Consider the following 23,871-nt stretch of genomic DNA (forward strand, 5'->3'; position numbering starts at 1 on the left):
GGGAAGAAAAAGCCTTTTAAGAGTTGTACAACTCTTAAAAGTCTGGGCAGTCCCGAATGAATGGACCCGGCAGCTGCCTTAAAATAGGTTCCCAGAATGCACCAGGAACAAGCAGTATCGAATTTACCTTGAGACTTGTGTGTCCAGATCAGACCCTGCAAGGAAGAGCTGTTGCTATACTCCCATCGGTGGAAGGATGAGGCAGGAGGATTACTGAGAGTTCACAGCCAGCCTGAGTTACGTAGTGAGTTCCAGGGCTGAGTCAGACTGACTCAAAACCAACCAACCAAACAAACACAAGGGGAATGGGGGTGGGGAGAAGAAATAAAAAGAGTAGGTGGACTGTGGGGGGGGTCACTAGGACCTGGCTCACTGCCTGGCCGCCCTACCTTCCCCCTGGGGCTGATGGGCTTCTGTGCCTGTCCCTATGGCACGCCCCTGGCACCTACTCCCCACCTTCCAGACAGGGCGGAGGGACGCTGGCCCTGGCTCAAACTGTGTCTTCTTAGAGAACCCCAGGCTGCCTCGGGAGGCGGGCACTGCAGCCTGGGTGGCAGGACAGAGCAGTGGCGGGCTTGTCCTGGTCCCTAGCAGTCTCTGCTTGCACCTGTGCGATCCAGAAAGGAGCCCCGCTGCAGCCCCAGCCCCAGGAGCCGCGATGAGCCACGCCTGTGACCGCCAGGGCGCCAGCCAAGGTAATCGGCTCACCTCCCTGGCCTTCAGTGTCCTGCAGCTGCTAGTTGGTTAACCCAGAGGACAGCAGGCGGGCTATTGTTCCCTCCTTAAGCAGAAACGTTGTGTCAGAAGCCCTTGTCGTCTTTTCGCAGATTTTTGCATTTTTCTAGATCTTTTCGTTGATTCTAGAGTTAACTTTTGTGAAGTTCAGGGAACTCTGCAGGGCACTTTTTCGGGGGCTGGGGGCGGGTATGAAATAAAATCCTAGTGAAGGTTTTCGCTTGGCACTTGCTCTGCTGCATGAGCCCAGAGCCCAGCGCTTTCCCAGAACGACTGACACTCCAGCCTCTGCTTTGGGACAAGGACTGCACAGCCTCTGTGCTACCTCCATCCGCCAGATCATCAGCCCACAGGCAACCTAATGTGCCTGGGATCATAAAACTGGAGGTAACAATGAGCCGGTTCTTTATAACTCGGCTGCCACTTGTTCTGTATCTTTAAGGTAGTGTTTATTAAGTGTTTTCAGGGAAGGACCGGGGACTATTTTGCACATGTAACCAGCACTGACCTACAGCGACATAAGCGTATTCTAATTAATGATTGCCAAAGACTTCAGGCTGGACCCCCAACTTTGTGCGGGGGCGCCAAGCATTAGTCTTCCCGTTGAAAGGTCGCTATTGTTTAGATTCTCACTAACTGGTTAGTTGTTGACCTTTTAGGAGCTCTCCTCCAGGAATAACTCCTCTCTGTCTGAGACCCTTTGGGAAAGCACTGAGCAGGACTTAATGAGGCCTCCTTGGACTTGAAAAACTCCCCTTGGTCTTCCGTTCTTCAGGTAGTCAGGTAACCGTGCCAGGGGACCCCAAGGATCAGCCACTTTCAGAGTTGGGTATTTTGTTCAGTGGCTAGCCAGGCAAGAACTCTTGTGCAGGGAGGAACCTTGTTCAGGTCGTCCGCTGCCTCTTGCTGTTCCAAGGAGAGTGTCTAACACAGCTGCCTCTCCATACGCTGCACACTGCTTTGTGTCCTTTCCCTCCCCCCCCCCCGTGTTTGTGTGTGTACGTGTAAGTGCACTTGTATGCAGATAAACACACACACACACACACACGGATGTGAATTTGCAGACCAGAAATCAACCTTTTTTTTCCTCAGGAGCTGCCTTTGTTTTCTGAGACACCCTGTCTCACATTGTCTTACAGATTTCCAAGTAGATTCAGGTGTCCAGCAAGCCCAAGAGAGTACTGACTCTAAATCTCCAGTTCTGAGATCACAGTATATATGTGTATGGGTATATATACATATGTATGGTGTTATATGTATAATATTTTATATATGCATATATACACATATATATGGTGTTATATATAATAGTTTATATGTGCATATATACATATATATGGTATCATATGTATCATATATATTTTACATATGTATATAATATAATTTTATCCATTTTGAGGAGTAAACTCTGGCCCTCCTTCTTACAAGGCAAGCATTCTGCCTACTGAGAGCTCTCCCTCCATCTCCATCTCTTATGGAGCCCAACCTGGCTACAGATTCTGACAAAGAATGCCCTTGATCTTCTTATCCTCCTTCTTTTACCTCCCAAGTCCTCCGTGCTAGGCAAGCGCTCTCCCAACTGAGCCACATCCTCAGCGTCTTTAATTTTAAATCTGAACTCCTGACAGCCCAGAAGGCTTAGTCTCAGTCTGTCTTGACGTCCCAGAGCAAGCCCTGATAACGTGGTTAATGGCCCTGGGTTGCACCATAAACTTGTCATGGCATCTCCAGCCGGTACAGGATCTGCCTGTCAGACTTCACACAGCCTCAAGTGTTTGTGAGACAGTAGCGCAGAGCGACATCTGATAAATAAACTGAATGGTGATCTTCCTGCTTTTCAACTCTCTTATTGACTGTTTACAAACCTTAAGGCAAAAGGCAGGAAGGAATCCTAGTGCACATGAAGAATTCTTGTTCCTTCTTCATGTTCTGATAGATATTATGATCTAGCCATCTTATATGCAGAAAGTTGGGGTATTATATATATTGAATTCCATCGCATTTATTAACAATGAAAGATTTTTTTTACTCAAATTATAATTCTCCCGATTGGATAGAACCACCACCCATGTAGTACTGTGTGATTACATCTGATAATTGTTGAAAATAAGTTGACAGTGGAAATCTGATTCCGACTTTAGTGGGATGGATGGCAATGGTTTCTGCTCTGTTTGTCACGTGCCTGTGTCAGGGATAAGACTGTTAAACAGAGATGTTGTAATGAAATCAAAACTTTGATGTTTGATAACAAGTCTCTCTCTCTCTCTCTCTCTCTCTCTCTCTCTCTCTCTCTGTGTGTGTGTGTGTGTGTGTGTTTCTCTCTCTGTTTCTCCCTCCCTCCTTCCCTCTTTCTTTCTCTCTGTGTGAGAGAGACTTACTTTTTCTATTTTTCCCTTTAAAATTTATTTCACTTTGTGTTTCAGTGTTTTGCGTACATGTCTCTCTGTGAATCATGTGTGTATCTGGTGCCCACAGTGGCTGGAAGGGAGGGTCCAGTTCCCTAGCTTTGGGATTTTCATTGGTTGGTTGTAAGACCCCAGGTGTGTTCTAGGAGTCACTTTTCTCCCCGTTTCTAGAAGAGCAGACAGTGCTTTTAACTACTGAACCATCTCTCCAGCCCTGTTTCAGGAGTATTCGACACTTGGCTTTGCTGGACCACATTCATCTCAAAGTTGCTGTGAGAACTGTTAAATTCAGTTTGAAGATTATTACCAAAATCATTGTCAATATTTTAACTACATTTGCAATCAATTTTGCTTTGGGCTACACTCATAGCCATCCTGGGGTGTATGTGTCCTGTAAACTAGTGGTTGGACCTCCCTGAATGAAACCCAGCCTGGGAAAAATCCAGCATGTGGTAAATGTCCTTACTCTGCCAAGCTGCCAGGATCATCTTATCTAAGCCCATTAGTAAGTTGGTAGGAGGGAAGCAGCTGTGTGTGAAAATGGTAACTCTGGGTGTGCACGCAAGGGTTCTAACTCAGCGAGCGCGTCCTAGCTGCTAACCTCTGACTCTGCAGGGCAGTAAACTGTGCAGATAACCTGGAATGGCATCCCTTGCATGCCTCTCAAGGACCACAAGAATTGATCCAGAGAGAACCCTGGTATATAATTCCCATTTCATGGGAAAAGCAACTTTGGGGTGGGAAAGATTCGAGAATGGCTACTAGTCTCAGAGGATGTAGGGGTGGGGGACCGAGTAGACGGTGGGTGCAGCTCCTTTGGAAGAACCTTCTGGTTGCTAAGCATGGTGGTTCTTCAGTCCCACTCCCAGGGCAGGCTCACAGATATTGTTCCTCTTGACCATGATAGATGAGTTCAAGCTTAGGGTAGTGCTCTGGGAGCAGGCAGATCCTTAAGGACCACAGCTGTTGGATTTCCTGGGATAACTGTAGGAATGGAGGGAAGAGAAGATGGCATGAAAATGTCTCTAGTCCACAGTCTCTTCAGATTCTGTGTCCCTGGAGATATTGTATATATATGGCTGGAGTCCTGTGAGCCTCAGTTTCTCTGTGCATATGTGTGTGTGTGCATCTGGAAGCACGTGTGCAGAGGTCAGAGGTCAACTTTGGGTGCCATTCCTCTTTGCCACTCTCTACCTTATTTTGACACAGGCTTGGTTACCAGCCTTAAACTCACCAATTGGCTAGATTGGCTAGCAAGCCTCAGAGAATCTCCTGTCCCCCCTTCCCCATACTTGACATTACTTTACATACATTCTGGGGATCAAACTTCCATTCATAATGCAAGAACCTTACGAACTGAACCATCTTCCCAGCCAAGGCTTAAGTGCTTCGTTGGCAAAGAGGGATAAAAATAGCCACTCTTAAAGATTATTGTGACAACCCAGTGTTGAAGATGATTGAGACAATCCAGGAAAAACAGAGAGGGTGTAGCAGCAGTAGACAGCCCCTGCCCAGAGGTTGCAAGTGGAGTTAAGAAAGTCACTGTGGAGAGCTAGAAGAACTATCCCACATTGCTAATCGCTCAGCTCCACTGTGCTTCCGGGTACTCTGCCTGCAGTGCTGCCCACTGACATCAGTTCTTACACACTTGGAAACTGCCGGTAAGCTTTGTTGTCCGGGTTTTCAGAAGGGCTGAGAAGATACTTCCTACTTTGGAGCAGAACAGAGGAGTAAACTCAGTCAGGTGACCATTGGGAAAGTCTTTTTCCAGAAACATCAGCAGAAGGGGCATCCCACTGTAGTTAACTTCCAGATCTCTGCCTTTGCTCTGAGCGACTAGTAAGTCTGGCTCACCCACGTCACACACAGGTCTCTTTGAAGTGTCTGCCTCTCCCCCTCCTTCACCTGCGATTTTCCTGAAGCCCGAGGATGGGGACCACTTACATGCATTGCGTTTCTGGCACCTAGCCAGATGCAGGTACACAGTAGGATGTACATCCAGAGTGTACTTGCTTGGTGAAATGGATGAGTGAGACAGTGTTGGGGTCTGGGGTGAAGTTCCATTGGTCGAGTGCTCTCCCAGCACAGTTGACGTTCTCCGGTTCTGATTCCTAGCACCACATAAAATGTAACTTCGGTTCCAGCTGGAGGGAGGAGGACCAAGGTTATCCTGAGCTATAGTGACTTTAAGGCCAGCCTGAGTTATGTGTGACCTTGTCTCATAGGAAACAAGAGGCATCAGTGATGGCTTCAGGTAATACTGTGCAGCTCCTGAGACATTCCTCCCTTTTTGTTGTCATCTTTAAAATTTGAACACGTATTTCCCTTTTTTTTTTTTTTTTTTTTCCTCCTTGGAGTTATTCACAATGGGAGAAAATGTATGGGTCTTCACACAGGAGACAGTAGTCATGGTTTTAAAAACCGGAGTCTAGATACAGTAGTGTGGCTTAACCAAACTAGGCAGGTGTAAAAGATGTTATTTAAATGCATTCTAATTTTGGGCGGTGGTGGTGATTATATCTCATGCAAAGGCTTGGATAGATCAGTAGCAAAGGATCAACCAGGGTCAATCATCTGGTGGATTTTCTTCAAGCTCTCTTGTCTTTCGGAGCCTAAGGGGCTGACTCTGCTCTCATAAGGATGTGCTTTAAACACACGCTTCAAAGTACGCGAGTCTTAGCACTAACCACTGGACTCTCCGGTGCTCCTCTCAGCTGACTTTGCTGAACTTGACCCCTCAATTATTTCTGAGCATTTCATTTTGACTTCCCAGTGACACAAAATAGCACAGCAGCCTGGAGGGGTGGCTCCAGCCCTTAATCCCAGTGCTTAGGAGACGGAAGAGAGAGACCAGGATTCGAGGTCATCTTCAGCTATATAAGGAGTTCAAGGCTAATGTGGGCTAAATAAGGCCCTGTGTCTCACACACACACACACACACACACACCTCAAGAAACTGCTTTTAAAACAGATGAGTAATTAAAAGAAAACTGAAGTCGGAATAAGGAGTCAAAGCTAAGGAGCAAGGACATTAATTTTCCAGCTTGTTGTCATCTGTGACTCTGCCAGCATCACAGTTAAGGGGGCCTTTGTCCTCCCACTGTCCTAAACATTCTCTTCTCAGTGATGTGGACATTTTATGACAGTTCAGGAATGCTTGATCTGTAACTGTTTCCTTTCTGCTTGGGGCCTGAGCCGGAGTGTTTTAAAGCCCCCGAAGCTTAGGACCAGTTCTCTTCGGTTCTCCTTGGCAAAGCAGTCAGATGGTGATTCGGGGTCCTGGCTTCCAGCAGCATCTGGCCTCAGAGCTGTGGAAAAGGTTAAGAGACACGCAGACACCTAGCCGTGTCGGGTCCTCTGCACACGCTCGCCCTCTCTAACTGCCGTGCTGTGATCATCACCGCTCATCATGGAAGCTGCAATGGGCCGGAGCAATAACGCCGCCTTTCACGGTAACCAGTGCCTGACTTAGACCGCCTGCTGATAGCTCTGGGCATTGACCTTGTTCTTCAGAAACATCACTCTCTCCCAGCCCCAGTGACCCTGTCTCTACCCACTTCACGCTCTCCCCGGGACTCGGTAACGAGTGCATAGCCACGTCCAGCTTTTTACCCGGGCGCTGGAGATTTGAATTCCAGCCTTTGTGCGTGCACAGGGAGCATTCTTACCCACGGAACCAACCGTCTCTCCAGCTTCCTCGCCTCTCCTCTCCCCTAGGCAGCTATGACCAGCTCAAGGGTTGCCTTCTGAATTATGGCAAGAAGGTGGCTCTATGTCCGGAAGCCTGCAGTGGAATACATTACCTCCATCTGGCTGCGGAACAGCTGCAGGGGTCAGCATTCTTTCCCTTCCTCCCCCTTCCCCTACTTCTTCACTCCTCTTCCCCAGAATCCCTTCTTTTCCAGGCTCCGTCCCCCTTTCTGTCATAGAAATTTAACTCCTGTACCCTCTGTTGCCCCTCATGGGAGAATCCCTGACTGGCTTCTTCAGACCCCTGGATCCTGGGATCCACAACTAGAAAACGTCACCTCTCTGTTATGTGTGTGCCAATGTGTCACACTGTGCCGATTCCTCTGCACGTGGCTTGCCCCCTGCCTCAGGAACGCTCCTAAGTCATATCCTGAACTTCTGGAAACTGGCACAAAAAAAAAAAAAAAAAAAAAAAAAAAAAAAAAAAAAAAAAAAAAATCCCCTCCATCAGACAACCAAGTATCTTATTAAATGGCTCATGTTCAGCTCCTCATTTTTTTCAACATTAATTACATTAAGCTTTAGAACACGATAGTTAAAATGCATGCTTTCGTTTGCTGATTATTTTAAATAGTGCTAATGGGATGTATTGTGGGGGTAATTTTGCAGAGTTCTGATATTTTTCAGCTTTCGTGGATCTTGTTCAAAAGTTCTCAGATATTTCTTATCGTTTGTTTTTAAACTTTTTCATTAAAATTTAAAGCAATTATCTGTTTTTTTTTTCCCCTCTCCCTCTCCCTAGTAATAGTAAAATGTTGGTATGCATTAAATATTTAGCACTAGGGTCTCTGTTGAAAAATGCAAATGCTGAGTTATTTAAATTACAGTGGGTTGTAAAATAGTACATTCAGTTAGAGTCCAGTCTGTTGAAAAGGAATAACCCATTAATGCAAATACCGCCGGAGATGAAAAGGCAGCATGCCCAGGAGCTCAGAATCACGGCTATGACTGGCTAGAAAGTGGACTTGCCTTAGTTTCTTCTACTCATCTGTATTTCCTGAAGTGAGTCCCTACTACTGGTGCCAAAAATTATGAGGAAAAAAACTTTGGTGGTGGAGGCTGAGTGTTCTGTTCTGTGTGGACGTTTTTCTCACTCATTTGAAGCCAGCCTCTCCAGCCGTGTTCCTCTTCCTGGCCTGGTTACACCTTCTCTCACAAGTATGAATGTCGTCTCTGTTGTTAAACAACAGGCTTCCATCGGATTCTCAAACACGTCCTAATTAATTCTCGGGACTCAGCATTTACGGCCTTTCAGCGTCTGTTACCATAAATGAGACACAGGGAAACAACAGGGCGAAAAATTAATTAAAACCACAGAAAACAATCCAGGAAGGGGGCCTTCCATTCTGGAGAAAGATACTCAGTGCTTCAAGCACAGGACCGAGTTGAAAAGCTGCCTAGAGTGACCAGTTCCTGGAAATCCAGTCATTGGACGCATTTAGCTTCTGAACAAATGGAACCTTGACCACTTCCCACTGCCACACACACACACACACACACACACACACACACACACACTTTTATTTATTTTCATCTATTCATTATTTGTGCACAAGTATCCACAAGTATGTGTGTATGTGCTCATGCGTGCGATGGGGCACAGATAAGGGGGTCAGAGAGCGACTTATAGTCAGTTCTTTCCTTCTACCATGTGAACCCTGGGGATCAGACTCAGATCTGAGCCCTCTCACTGGCCTGTGGGCACTTTTTTTTGCTCTTCATGTTCCTGGTGGGAGAATAGCAGCATCTGTTAGGGCAGTGTAGTTCAGCGGAAGTCTGGCCATAGGGATGGACAGCTCGCCTTACCCCATAGATGTGGGGAGTGACTGAGGAGACCACATGGAGACCAATCTTTACCACGCAGTGTAGCTCTGGGGAGCTCAGAGGCTTTAGAGAGAACACAAGCAGGCAGCTCTGGGGTTTACGGCAGTCTGTCTACCTTTGGAGCTCCCAGGGCTGGGTCGTGGAGCAGCTGTGTCTAGGTCTTCAGGGCTTACTCTTCTCAGACATCCCTACCCACCTGCCCCAACTCTTCCTTCCCCTCCCATCTCAGGCGAGTGCTTCCTCCCCTGCTCACTTGGCAAATGTTTATTGAATCAGACGAATGAAATAAGTACGCCTCTCTTTGGGAAGCAGGCTTTAAGCATGGTTTCTCTTGACTAGCCTTCCCAAATGAAGAGCAAATGCAGTAAAGAATGCAGTTGGAAGAGCTTTGAGTTCTGTGATTCTTAACAGAGAAAAGGGGCTGATGTAGAGGGTACCTCCTGTTCTCTCTCTTTCTCTCCCCCTCCCCCTCCCCCTCCCCCTCTCCTTCTCCCTCTCCGTCTTTCTCTCCCTCCCTCTCCATGTCTCTCTCTCTCTCTCTCTCTCTCTCTCTCTCTCTCTCTCTCTCTCTCTCTCTCTCTCACACACACACACACACACACACACGTGAGAATATTTTTAAGACAGTGGATGTGGCACCTCTCCAGGAGCTGCTGGGAAGGTCTTTTACCTCCTGTGTCCTGAAGAAACCCAGGCTAGTCCCACCTCTGACGCCACCCTCCCTGATTTTCAGGCCACACCCCATGCAGCTACAACTGCTCATTTCCCTGGGAAAGGCATCCCAGAGGCCTCGCACAGGCGTTCAGTATGACACTGTCTCAAGGAGCAAGGTGACACCACTTGGCACACTTGCGACTCTGTTTCTCAAATGTGGATTACCATCTCTTGTTTTGGTGGTTCAGCACCACAGAAGGCTGGGATGTCGGTAACAGCTTGTTTCTCACAAGTCCACCACAGGACGAATCCATGTCCACGTACGTCTATTGCACCAACACTCCCTGCCAACTCTGACCTCCTTCTCCGCTCTTTTGTATATTCTTGATATTTGATTTATTTATTTTATCAGATAAGAAGCTTCCATAGAAGGCACAATTAAAATGGAGCAATACTTTAAGTAAATGTTGGCATCTACAATTGCAGCTCTTGTCCATGATTTGAAGTAACTGATAATGTTTTATGACCAGGTTGGAGGAGAACACCAGCTTTCTGCTTGTAACACAGACTGCACATGTGCCTTGACTCCTCTCAGGGAGGATGGTGCCAGGGTTTTCTCTCTTGCAATGTTTCTACTTTTAAGGGGTGTGTGTGTGTGTGTGTGTGTGTGTGTGTGTGTGTATGTGTGTGTGTGTGTGTGTGTGTATGCATACAGGATTGCAGGTGTCCATATGTGTTTGCTTGTGGGTATGTGTACACCAGTGCGAGTGTCCATATGTGTCTTTGTGTGGGTGTGTGCACACCAGTGCAGGTGTCCATATATGCAAAAGTTTTTTTTACCAGATGAAATTGTTGTCTTGGAGGATTACTGCTGAATACACTCACTCGTTCTAGTTCTTTCTGAACTCTGGCTGGCTGGCTCAAGTCACCTGTTCTGGCCCAAACTCCTCTCCAAGCTGACTGATTCAATCTGTCTTCTCTCTACTTCTGACTGAACTGCTCTGTGTGATCTCAAACTAACTCTGGCAATCTGTTCTGATCTTCGGTCTCCTTCTCAGCTCTGGTTTGTTCTGTCTTCACTGCTATCTGTGCTGTAAAACTGTCTCTGACTTGTTCTGTCAAATCTCAATTAGACATCACTTTCAAGCATGGCTCCTTCCTTCTACAAACTAGCCTTATATCCTGTGATGGTTTCTATATGCTTGGCCCAGAAAGTGGCACTATTGGGAGGTGTGACTTTGTTGGAGTGTGTGTGTCACTGTGGGTGTAGGCTTTAAGACCCTCATCCTAGCTGCCTGAAACTCAGTCTTCTATCAGGGGCCTACAGATGAAGATGTAGAACTCTCATCTCCACCTGCATCACCTACACCATGCCTGCCTGGATGCTGCCATGCTCCCATCTTGATGACTTGCCTCAGTAATAGTGTCTGTTCACAGCAGTAAAACACTAACTAAGATAGAAGTTGGTACCAGGGACTGGGGTATGTATTGCTCCGATAGGCCTGACCATGTTTTTATTTGGAAGAATGTGGATTTGGGGACTTTGGATTTAGAAAGCAGTGGAATGCTTCAAATAGGGCTTAGTGGGCCATCCTGGTTGTAATATGGAAGACTATTCCTGAGAGTAATTTGAACTGTGCTGACCTGGCCCAAGGGGTTTTAGAGAAGAAGAATTTCAGCATGTGGTATAAAGACTGTTTTGTGGTATTTTGGTAAAGAATGTGGCTACTTTTTGCCCTTGTCTGAAGAGTCCATCTGAGGCTAAGGTGAAGAGACTCCAATTAATTGCATTGACAAAGGAAGTCTCAGAAACTTCCATCATAGACTTTGTTTTCTGGTTAAGTCTCATGAAGAGCATTTTAAACAAGTGTAGCAAGCTTAGAAAAGAAAAAAATAAATAAAAATATGATTCGACTATTAAAGGGGCACCAGGAAGTGAAATGGAACTGAATCCTATATTCTAGGAGATAGCAGATTACAGGACTTTGGGACAAGATCCAACCTCGCTAAATTTAGATTCAGGCATGGTGGTATTCACCTTTAAGCCCAGGAGACAATCAGAGCTCTGAGTTCATGGCCAACATGGGACAAAGCAGGTTCTAGATGAAGAAAAGCTTAAATCCAGGCATGGTGGTATGTGCCTTTAATCCCAGGATTATAGGAGACAGGGCCATGCAGATCTCTGAGTTCAAGGCCAATCTCCAGAGCAAGTTTCAGGAAAGCCAAGCTTAGGCAGAGAGGGAGTCGGAAAACAAAAAGCTGGTACTAGAATAAAAGCAAAGAGGGGCATGTTTCAGCCCCAGGAGGCAGCAGAACATGGCAGTTGATGTGGGTTAGCTGGAGCTAAGAAATTATCGGTGATCAAGAAGAGACCAGCATCACTGAGGTGAAATTTTCTGGGATGTGTCTTATGAGAGCACAAAGAAGCTGTGTTCCAGAGATAGCCAAGGTTGTATCTCCTGCTGCAGCTGTAATGTATAAGAATTACCCAGGTGGTACTGGTTTTGAGGCATGAAGGGGTCATGGACAGCTTGACACTGTGAGAGGCCATAGAAGGCCATTGGTGAAGGTGCAGCCTCAGTTGCAGTTGATGGCCCAGGACTGAAGGGGTCATTCGAAGGATTTGAGGCTTGGCATCACAAAGAGAGCCTATGAGAGGTTATGGGTGAAGCCCCTAGTTGCAACAGAAGATCACAGCATATTGGATATTCGAGTACTGTGGGATGATCACCATGAACAGCAGCAGCAATGGAGTGGAGTCAACCGGTACCTGAAGTACTACAGAAGATAGAGATGGAAATATGACACAAACCCTTTGGAGGAGCCCAGAAGATCATGTGTGGATCCCAGATGCTAAAACAAAAATCTGTAACATTGAAGTTGTCTTGAAGACCCCAAGATATTTGAGATGCCAGAGTCATGGGCTATCTTCGAAGGAAAGCTGCTAATAGGGAGTAGAACCAACTCAGGAGAAAGAAGTATGTTGCAGTCAACAAAGATGGAGTTTGCCCAGCTGGTTTCCTGTCTTGCTTTCCAGATTACAGTTAAGTGATCAGATGAATATTAGAAGAGACTTTGAATTTTGGACTTTTAACATTGTTGAGACTGCCATAGGCTATGGGAACTTTTGCAGTTGGACTACATGTATTTTTGCATTATACTAAGTTTAGGTATGCCCCCCCATAGACTCATATGTTTGGACAAGCCTATGAGGGTCAGAGAGTGGATGGTGATGGTTTCTATATGCTGGCCTAGGGAGTGGCATTATTAGGAGGGGTGGCCTTGATGGTGTAGGTATGTCACTGTGGGTATGGGCTTTAGACCCACATCCTAGCTTCCTTGAAGTCAGTCTTCTTTCAGGAACCTTGAGTTGAAGATGTAGAACTCTCAGCATTGCCTGCTCTGTCTGCACCACCTGCACCATGCTTGCCTAGATGTTAACATGCTCCACCTTGATGAAAATGGACTGAACCTCTGAAATAGTAAGCCAGCTCCAATTAAATGTTGTGCTTTTATAAGACTTACCTTGGTTATGGTATCTGTTCACAGCAGTAAAACCCTAACTATGACACTTCCATTGTTTGGAATTAGAGATGTGTCCTAAGGACATGTCTGCATTCTAGCTGTATCACATAGACCTAGAAGGTTTTGGATGTGATCCTTGTCAGAGCAACCATGTTGCTGAATTAAAATTCTTCTACACGTATGTGACTGTGTGTGAGTTTGTACATACCAGTACAGGTATCTATATGTGTCTCTGTGTGTATGAATACAGGTGTCCATGTATGTCTGTGTGTGGGTGTGTACACACCAGTGCAGATGTCTATGTATGTTTATGTGTGGGTGTGTGTACACAACTACAGGTGTCCAATACTCGGGGGCTGGGATAATAGGCAGTTGGGAGCAGTCCTATGAGGTGATAGGAAGCTAACTGTGGTCTTCTAGAAGAATGAGAGCTCGCGACCCCTGCACCATCTCTCCAGTCCCCCCTTTGCAGTCTTCACATTCACTCTGCCCATTATCAGTAGCACCAAGAGGGACATTAATATATCTGGCAACTTGGTGGCTCACTCCACGAGTCATTCTCGCTTCACACGTGAGTGAGTGTAAAGGCTCCACTGAGACACAGGTTACAGCCATGAACTTGGCTTACTTGAGACTCTAATTCAGTTCTTCGCTTACTTGCAGAGTGGTCGGACCATTTCTATGATCCAGTTTGAAAGCAGATCTATGCACAGGACACTTTGAGACTCATTACATGCTTCTGTGTCATTTCCGTGGCTCTCTGCATGCAGCTCACCTCTCTGCCTCTGAAAGATTATGATCTTTGTAGGCAGAAAACAAAGAGAAAGGAGAGAACTGTTTAGATTCTGGCAGCCAAAACAGGGCCTTTCAAGCAAGATGATAGCTTCATAAGGCAAGCAGTTGCCTTGAGGCAGAACTTTCTAAACATTTCTATTTTCCCTTCATCACAATACACTAAGCCTAAAGGGCAAAATCATGGTTGGCTCAGAATGCAAAGAGAGTCTAGTGTGTGCTGAAGGTTATCTGTGAGGCCAAGGGCAAGAGGGAAAGTGTCGATATGTCAGCTGAATATTGTAGAATAAAGTGTGTGTGTGTGTGTGTGTGTGTGTGTGTGTGTGTGTGTGTGTGTGTGTGTGTTTGAGAGAGGGGGGGAGCCATCACACAGTCTCCATTCCATATCCCATCACCTGAGATCAAGTCGTGCTTGGCACAGCATTTGGTTTCTATGGTGTCCTGTGGACACATAGAAGGCAGTCTTGAGAGTTCATCTTTACTGTCAAATTGGTGACATTTAGAATCACCATGGAAATCAGCCTCTGGGTATGTTTGTGGCGGAGTATCTAGATTGGGTTATTTGAGGTGGGAGGGCCCATCTTAAAAATATATGGCGTCAACCCGTGAGCTGGGGTTCTAGACTGTATAAGAAGGAGAAAGAGTTGAGCGCTGACTCAAAGTTCCTCTCTGCTTCCTGCCTGGATTCAATGTGACCAGCTGCCTCACATTCCTGATAACATGCCTTCTCCACCACAATGGACTGTGTTTCAAACTGTATGCCCAATATAGTCTTCCTCCTTCCCTTCCTTCCTCCTTGCCTCCTTCCCTCTCTCCTTCCCTCCCTCTCTCTCCCTCTCCCTTCATTCCTCTTCCCCTCCCTTTTTTCTCCTTCCTTCCCTCCCTCCATCTCTCCCTCCCTCCCTCCCTGTCTCTCTCTCTCTACCTTCCTCTCTCCCTCTCTCCCTCCACTAGCCTGCTGTGGTTAGCTGTTTTGTCATAGCAATAAGGAAAGTAATTAATACCAAGATGCAGACTGTTTCCTCATGGAGGAGTTCGCTCGATAGCCCTGTCAGTGGTGATGTCCTCTGAAGATGATGGGAAGGGAGGGCTGCCTTGAGATTCTCATGGTGACTCAGATGAGTCACTGGCCTTCAAATCCCTTCTCTGAGGAAGGTGAAGGCAGGGACAAAGGGTCTGCTCCACTGGGGAGTCAGGGATTGTCGCATAAGCCCAACAAGATTCTTAAACGTCAGGCCAGTGGGCCTTCTTCCGCAGAGGAAAGAGAGTAAATGGTCATTAGAAACCTAAGATTCCTGCTACTGAACCCCTCTTTTACTTCCCTCTCAGCCTATGCAACCTTCTTCAAGTTACACATGGTCTTATAGTCTCAAGAGGTGACAGAGTGACACAGCGGTTTGGGGCTCATCCGTGCTCCTTTAAGTGATCCTCACCCGTGTTCCTATGAGCAATCCCTCAATCCTGCTTCACCTAGAATTTAAGCCCAATATGTCTGCTGAGTCAAAAGCTAGACTTGAGTGGAATCAGTGTGTTGGCTCATTATTGATGTTTTCCTGGGGTATCCCCGGACAGGTTAGACCAACACAGCTCATCCTTTCAACATTTTCAGAGTTGTCTTCATCAGATCTCCAATTAAGATGGTAGCAGCTGTTATGCCAATAGGGCTCACCAAGGCAGAAGCTGTAGAAAGCCACCTCTGCTTACCCTTCTACCCTTTGACCAATGCAGCTGGCACAGAATTACCTGGGCTGAGAAGGAGTAGCTGGGATTTTATGAGAGGTTCTCATGGCCTTCCATGTCCTGCCTTCTTTGAGGGAAGGTCAAGAGACTCAACTTTGTTGAAGGTCTCTCCTTGGTGGTCACAGTTCTGATCAAGATGACAATGAACATAAGGCTCAGGTGACAGTGTTCCTTATAGCCACATGTGATAACTTGCACCTATAACCCCAGAGCTTAGGGGACTGGGGCAGAAAAGGCTCTAAGTATGAAGCCAGCACAGTCTATATAGTATGACTTCATCTCAAAACACATTAAAACCCTAAAGTGCTATAATTTTGTTATACAACTAAAAATTTCCCAGGGCTTTACTCATAAGATCATTGTTTGGCTAATGCTATAAAAATGTAGAGGATGTGTTTAGTTAAAAGTATCATTCACCAGAGAAATTCAATTACACAAAACACCCTCATCTCAGAATACTTTTTATGTACCTATTGTTAGGGCACATGATTAAACAAACAAAAAACACACCCTGTAAAATTCAGATAAAGCCATGTCTATTTTCTTTCTTTCTTTTTCTTCTTTCTTACTTGTGTGCATGCCAAAGGTGAACATGTAGAGACCAAAGGGCAAGTTATGGGAGTCAGTGATCTGCTTCTCCCCCCTGGGCCCTTGTGTCCTCAGCCTTGCAGCAAACAGCTTAACCTACTGTCTTGGTTAAGGTTTTACTGCTGTGAACAGACATCATGACCAAAGCAAGTCTTATGAAGGACAGCATATATTTGGGATTGACTTACAGGTTCAGAGGTTCAGTCCATTATCATCAAGGTGGGAGCATGTTAGCATCTAGGCAGGCATGGAGCAGGAGGTTCTGAAAGCTCTACATCTTTATTCGAAGGAAGCCAAGAACAGACTGAACATTCCCAGGCAGCTAGGAGGAAGGTCTCCAAGCCCACCTCCAGAATGACACACTTTCTCTAGAAAGGCCACACCTTCTAATAGAGCCACTCCCTAGGCCAAGCATGTGCAAACCACCACACCTGCTGATTTGGCTTGTTGGCCACAAGAGTTACATTTCTTGGGGAGACAAGGGTAAGCATTCCAGCACCTACAAACTTCTTAATGCTGAATATTGCAGCCCTCTAAATCATTTGGTGTTAGCAAAGCCATCGTTAGGTATTAAAGTCTATTTTGTGGGCCAGGGATGTAACTCAGTTGGTGGAGCGCTTCCCTAACATTAGACTTGATCCCAGCACCCCCAAACAACATCTGTCCAGTTCAACACTGTGGGCGCTCTGCTGTGCTCTCACCTCAGATTGTGTATTGACTTACAGAATCAACTCAAACCTAACTGGTATTTTATGCTATTTCTCTTCCTCTTTCAGATGTGAGTTGAACTCCCCCCTCCCCTGAACAAAAAGCCACCTTGTGTGCATCTTCACTATGAAATGTTCTATTACGCCGTTACCCGGCTTTATTTTAGTGCCTAATTTGTATGAAGTAGTGATGGAGGAGAAAGAAAATCTATGAAAAATTGAATTTTGTAATGCTAGCCAGTGTCCCTATTTTTCAAGCTGATGGCACAACAAAAGAGAATTTCAGAAAGTAATTGTGGAACGGAAGGTTGGTGACGGCTTTGCCCAGAAGTGGTCGATACAGCGTGTCAGCTCAGCACTTAATTGTTCTTGTGTTGTTTTGTGGGAGAGGCCACGGGGGTTTCGTGGAAAGGGACAAGGCATTGTGCTCAGTCATGGTCTGAACAGTGGCTCTGAGTGAGTTGGACATGCTGGAAGCAGGTAACTGACCTCTCTGCTCCTCATTTCTGGATTTGCAGAACTGGGTATATTACCCTGTTTCCAAGGTATTCAAAACTGGGTCTAAAATTATGTAAGAGTGTCCATGTGGTTCATGGTGTGATAGTTTTAACTGTCAACTTGACAAAATCGAGAATCACACAGGAGGACAATCACACTGAGAAATTACCTCTACAAGGCTGCCCTGTGATACTCCGGCAGCGTATTGTCTTGAATGCCTTCATCGTGAGGAAAATTCAGCTCTAAGTGTAGGTTGTGCCTTTCCCTTTGAGGTGCTCCAGACTGTGGAAGGGTAGAGAAAGATGAATGCCAGGCATGGGTGCGTCCATTTCTCTCTGCTCTCAACTGTAGAGTGACTACATGCCTGCCTTGACTTCCCCACAACGAGACATCCACATCCTGAAATTGTGAGCCTAAACCAGCCCCTCCTTTACTACCTTGTCTTTCATTGAGGGATTTCTACAACAGAAACCAAACCTAAACAGCTGACATTCAAAACACAGGGAGCCTTTGCTAGACTTGACTTTTCCAGAGGCAGGTCGGGAAGGAAGGGTTTCAGTGAAGTGGGCCTGCAGCAAACACCTCGTGAAGCTAGGATTCACTGTGAATCCAGGAAACTGAACCCTTCTGGCTAACCCAGTGTGTGTGACATCAGCTGGAATTAGCCTATCTGTACACCAGTGGAGCCTGTCGTAGTTGCTCTCCCTATTGTCATGGTCAAACTCCTGAAATAAACAATTTAATGGACAAAGAGCTTATTTTCCATCATATTTTTTTTTGAGAGGGGGCAAGTTTGCTTTACTTATCATAGAAAGTCAGGGGTTCAAAGCCAGCCATCTATATAGGAGATGAGAAGGAAGCCAAGTTGCCACCTGCTGGTTCACCCGAATCTGCCCATCCCTTCGTCTGATCTCTAAGGTGATGAAGGAAGCCAAGATGTTGCTCTGATTTCTGATTTCTGACAGATCATCGGAGAGCAATGGGCCAGGAAACCACCTAGGATAGCCAAGTGAGATCACACTCAATCTGAATAATGCCTGCAACAAAGCCGTGTTCTACTTCAGAAGTGTTCCAGGCCTTCAATCATCCTGGGGCTTCCTGTTCTTGCCCAGCGACTATGTCCTGTGTTCTTGTGTCTTGGATCACTAGTGGACCTTGCCTATAGTAGCTAATAACTTGCATTTCTAATCTGCGGGAACTTGGGGTCAAGATCTGCGGCAACCATGTAGGCTTATCTACCTGCAGATTAGATGCGGGTCACAGAATTTTTGACTTCAAGCCTGAATGTGTCAGGGGCTAGAATTTGGGAGACACTGGTTTGGGAATAAAGGCAGTGAGGTGTAAGAATGTTGGTCTGTGATAGATGTAAACATGGCTTAGCCCTTCTCCCTTCCTCACATACATTCCCTTGAGATGTAACACTGCTCTTTGCCAAGAGGTGAAGTTTTTCCTCCATCACCTCCAATCTGGCTCTGCTCCTGGCTCGTTCTCACAGGAGGAGCACAGAGAGCTGAAGCTGTGTGACCTCTAATCTGAGGTTGCAAGTGGCTGGGTGACTTTTCCCTTTTCTATCTTTAATGCTGCCATCGATCTCTGAGCAAGCCCAGGCAACCTCCTAAATTATGAGAAGAGGCCCAGCATTTTCAGCCACCTCTAGCAGGTGTGGCTCCGAGACAGAGTGTCAGCAGTGTGTGGTGCACCAGTAGTGAGCTCACAAGACACCATTTGACCCTGCGAAACCTCAAGTGAAAACACTCTTTTTGATTTAAGATACCACAATTGGGGATATAATCTACGAAACTAAAGGTAGTTACTATGCCCTCTCTTGAGACCATTTTGTACTTAACTTACCCAAAGTGAATTTTGTTTGTTTCTCACCGTGTTGTTCTGTATACATAGACAGCTTTATGCAGAGGACATGCTACACTCTTGACATAGCTCTAACTAAACGCCAGCTACAGTGATGTAAGATATATTCAAAATGAATAAATCAGTTGTGACCACACATGCCTGCCAGTCCACACCGGGGAGGCTGAGGCAGGAATGCAGCTGGGGGTTTGAGACTAGCCTGAGCTAAACAGTGAAATTCCAGAATGACATTTTGTGTCTAAGAGAAGGATGATCAAGAAAAGGGGAGCATGGGCAGACTTCAGCAGACTCATTTAACAATTCATGCTATTAAACTTTTAGTAGCAAATAGAAAGGGGGTGGGGCACATTCACTAAATGGCTCATCATTGGCTGTGGACTTCCAAGATCCTAGGTTCCCAACAGGTAACCAGAAAATTCATTGAGGTATATTCTAGATGGATTCAAACTTACATGAGAGTAGGTCTCCATCAATGGATCACCCAGGACAAGGTCTTGGTGATCTGCTATGGAGTGTTTCGGGAATACTTATCAACACCAGGAAATCTCAGAGGCATGTGGCTGTCCCGTAGAACTCCTGCATTTGCCAACCAGGGGGACCAGTGACTGCACTACTAGCAATAGCTTCCCCAGTGCCATCTTGGTGACTCTCAGACACCTGAACATTTTTCAGTGCTTGAACTTTCTGTGGAATGAAGGCAGATCCTAGGCAGACTCTTCTCCTCAGGTCTTGCTTGGCAATTCAGCTCCAGACTCATGACTGATCCTACCATGAAGAATCACCTTAGCAGGTCTCCCCAACCTCCTTTGAAGACAGTTTAGAGTTTGTTAAAGAGAAGTCGCATTGCCATTCCAAGCAGCTTCTCCATGAATTTCTCAAAAGGCATACTCAAGAATGCTGAGAGTTTTGGTAAGCTGTGTTTCCTACATGTGAGGTTGGCCACATGTGACTGCCTCAGCATGTGTACTGAGGTGTGGAAGAGCTGAGCATGAGTGTGCCCTCATCATCCCAAGATGATGCCTCAAAGCCCTCAACAGGGAGCAGAGTCCTGGGTACCAATGATGTCACGTCAGAGTTAATCAACAGATCATGCAAATGAGGCACCCATTTATAGCATTTACTTAAATTTTCATTTAAATTGCTGGTTAAATGGAATACATTTTAAATCCTGAAGTCAACACTTCAGCAAATTGGTTTTAAAACTAGATATTAAATTGCAGCACGTTGCAATTTTATACATACTTCCAAGATAATTGCTTATTGCTTTAAGAGCACAAAATACGTGTCCAAGTAGTTTAGTGCAGTTGATGAGGCACAGGAAGTAATATCTTTTGGAGTGTCTCTTGTGGGCAGGGGGCAGCAGAATGCAGTCCTTTTAGGTGTATTTATTTAGTATGTGTTTGTATGCATATATGTTTGTGTTCAAGGCATGCATGTACGCAGCCAATGTATGGTAGTTAGACGGCAACTTTTAGGAATCTATTATCTCCTTTCAACTTGCTAAGGGTGAGTCTCTTCCCTGCTGCAACATGGCTTACTCCAGGCTAGCTGGCTTGAGGACTTCCAGCTATTTCTCCGTTTACTTGCTCCCATCCCAATGTGGGAATGCTGGAGTTACCGATGCTCACAATTTCATTTACGTGTGGTTCTGGTGATTGGGCTCAGCTCACCAGGTCTGGGCAGCAATTTACCTGGTGAGCCATCCTATCAGTCCCCAGAGTTAAGGTCCCTGGGCTCAGGCTGCCTGGACTAGTTCTGCCTGCACCGCTGCCCAGCTGTTTGGTCAATCCTTCTCTTTTTGGCTTCCTTTTCCATGTCTGGCAAGTAAGGGGTAATGAGTCCCCATGATGGAGATTCCATGTAAGCCATGTAGAACCTTGTTTCATACCCAGTAACAAGTAATAACTCAACAAGTAGCCAGTCAACATTAACTGTTTTTTTGTTGTTAAACTTGGGGATATTTCATTTACTTTATACAGAACTACAAATATTAAATGTCATGAATGACATTATCCACTCGGATTGAAACCAGTGGCTTGGGTTGCTTTTCTGTCTGGCCATGTTTTCCTGGGATCTTCTCTAAGATCTTCCACTGTTCTCACAGATGTCCAGTATATGGGACTGTATTTATGTGGGGGGAAGTTGTGTTAAAAAGTACAAGCAAGCAAGCAAGCTGGAACCGACCTGAGCAAAAACAAAGATCAACAAAAAAATGACCACAAAAATAAACCACAACAGCACAGGAGAGACATTCTGGCAGTAAGCGGGTGGCCTCCACACTCAGGAGAGCAATAAAAACAGAGAGGGATTCCGATTTCCCCAAGTGTGTACTTGGGAGCATAAAACTATTTGGCTTTAACTTTCCTTAGTTGGAACTGGCCACAGAACCCGAGTTTCTCAGGATATCAGACACAGCTCTCTAGTTCCACCGAACATGAACTTGGCTCTTGCTTGCTTAAAGGGGGAGTTTTGGGGGAATAGTCCCAGGAAAGATCACAGACCTGGAGAGATGTAAATAATGTGGTTCTAGAAGCCAAGGGGTTATAGTTCCAATGGGGAACTAGAGAAGCCAAGAGGATCCCGGCTGTTAGGACTTGGAGGTCCCATGGGAAGGAGCCTAATTTAACAATACTGCCAAGATCATGCCCTGGAGACGGGTGTTGCCTGCTGACATGCTGGAGCAGACAGAAGTTCCAGGTTGCCAAGATGGTAGACCTGATGACCTGAGTTGGATCCTAAGGGACCACGTAAAGGTGGAAGGAAAGACCCAAGTTCACAGACATCTGTGCTCTCCACATACACACTGTGGTCTGCACACGATGTTCATACACGCCCAACCTCCAACAATAAATTTAAAAAAAAAGACAAATAATTGTTTTAATGCCATTAGGGGAACTAGGGTGGTTTGAATGAGAATAGCATTCAGAAGACCTCATATATGAATGCTTGGTTGCCAGTTTATAGACCTGTTCAGGAAAGATTATGAAGTGTGGCATTGTTGAAGGAGATGCACCATCAAGACTGGGCTTTACTCTTTGCTTCTCTGTCTCTGTATCTCTTTCTCTGCTTGTGATATGGATCAAGATGTGAGCTCTCAGGTCAAACACCAAGCCTGCCAGCCTGGGACTGTGCCCCACAGCCCCATAAGTGGACTCCAGCCCTCTGAAAGTGTAATTTCCAAATAAATTCTTCCTTCTGTAAAATACCTTGGTCATGGTGTTTTATCACAGTGGTAGGAAAAGTTTTAAGACAAAAACAAAAATGAACATTTGTCCTGGCTATTTCTATGTCAACCTGAAACAAGATAGAGTTATCCAAAAGGATGAAAACTCATTTGAGAAAAATGCCTCCATAAGATCCAGCTGAAAGGCATTTTCTTAATTAGTGATTGACAAAGGAGGAGCCAGCCCATTGTGGGTGGGGCCATCCCTGGGCTGGTGGTCCTGGGTTCTATAAGAAAGCAGGCTGAGCAAGCCATGATGAGCAAGCCAGTAAGCAGCACCCATCTGTAGCCTCAGCGTCAGCTCCTGCTACCCAGGTTTAGCTTCAGTTCCTGCCCTCACTGCTGTTGGTGATGAACTATTATGGGGAATGGTGAGTGAAATAAACCCTTTCCTTCCCAAGTTGCTGCTGGTCATGATGTTTCATCACAGCAACAGTAACTAAAGCAGCATTCATTCTGTTCAGTCTTCAGTCTCAAAAGCAGTAGGGTTCTCATGAAGCCAAGGGAATCTAGAGCCTTAGATATACAGGTGCACAGAAAGGAGGGTGTGGAGCCAGAGCATTCAAGAAGGAAAGTTCCAGAAAGCTCAGCACTCCTGGGGGGACAGAACTATGGAATATTAGAGGAAAGCCAGAAATATCCCATCATGCCCTGCTGCTGCCGAGCTAAGTTAGGGATCCATGGGACAGTTCTACAGCCTGATGGATAAGGAAGAGGTGGATGTCATCGGATGTAAGTAAAGTCCAGTCTTCTTGTGGCACTCACTAAGAAAATGCTCTCTAAAGCTGAGAAGCTGCTTGCCAGAGGAATTCATGAAGCTTACAGGTGGCATAGGAAGGGGGCAGTTTACAAAGCTTCCTGTCATCATGACAAACTGAGAAAGGCAAGAGTGATTTCAGGTTGACAAGTAAAGCATCCTTAAGACATAGATATCAATAACTGTCTCTCTCGAGAAGATCAGGTCACCTAATTACTGGCCTGATGCTCCAAGTCCCATGGAAAGCAAACCGTAAGTAAGCAGGCTTACAATGTAGCTCTGAATGGACAGAGTGCTTGCCTAGCATGCTTGAAACCCTGGGTTCAACCCACAGCACTGAAGGACCTGAGAGTCATGGTCCATGGTCCATACCTGTAATCTCAGCACTCAGGACCTGGAAGCACAGGATCAGGAGTTCAAAGTTATCCTTGGCTATATAATAGAAAGTTTGGAGGTCGCCTTAGATGTGTAAAAAGCTGGGAGTAGAGGAGAGAAAGGAAGGAAGGAAGGAAGAAGGGGTGTGGTGTACAGTAATGCCTCCTTGACCACTGCTAGTGATTTTCAGGGCTCACGTCTATAGTTTGTCCTCTAGAAGCTGGACCAGAGTGGACAGACCTAGCCTAATTGTTGAAGAAAATGGCTTGATATTTGAGCATTCGCTGAGTCTGAGTCATGTAACTGGCATCCCAGATGCTCACAATGGGGTTCCATAAAGCAAAACCGTGGGTGATGGGAGTGTGTCACCACCCAGAGATATTTTATAGTCGCCAGTCCTCTGTTGTACAGGAGAAGAGCTCACATGTG

At 45.9% G+C, this 23,871-nt stretch overlaps 1 protein-coding gene across 1 annotated transcript in view; it reads left to right on the top strand.

Moving 5' to 3' along the window:
- Positions 1-547: 547 nt before the first annotated feature.
- Positions 548-23,871, top strand: part of GADL1 (glutamate decarboxylase like 1) — a 173,543-nt gene continuing 150,219 nt past the window's right edge. Inside the window, exon 1 of the mRNA XM_080934135.1 lies at positions 548-695. Coding sequence (XP_080790261.1) covers positions 659-695 — 37 coding nt within the window. The 5' untranslated portion in view covers positions 548-658. The remainder of the gene's footprint in view (positions 696-23,871) is intronic.

The sequence above is a fragment of the Micromys minutus genome (assembly GCF_963924665.1).
Source record: "Micromys minutus genome assembly, chromosome: 21".
NCBI lineage: Eukaryota > Metazoa > Chordata > Mammalia > Rodentia > Muridae > Micromys > Micromys minutus.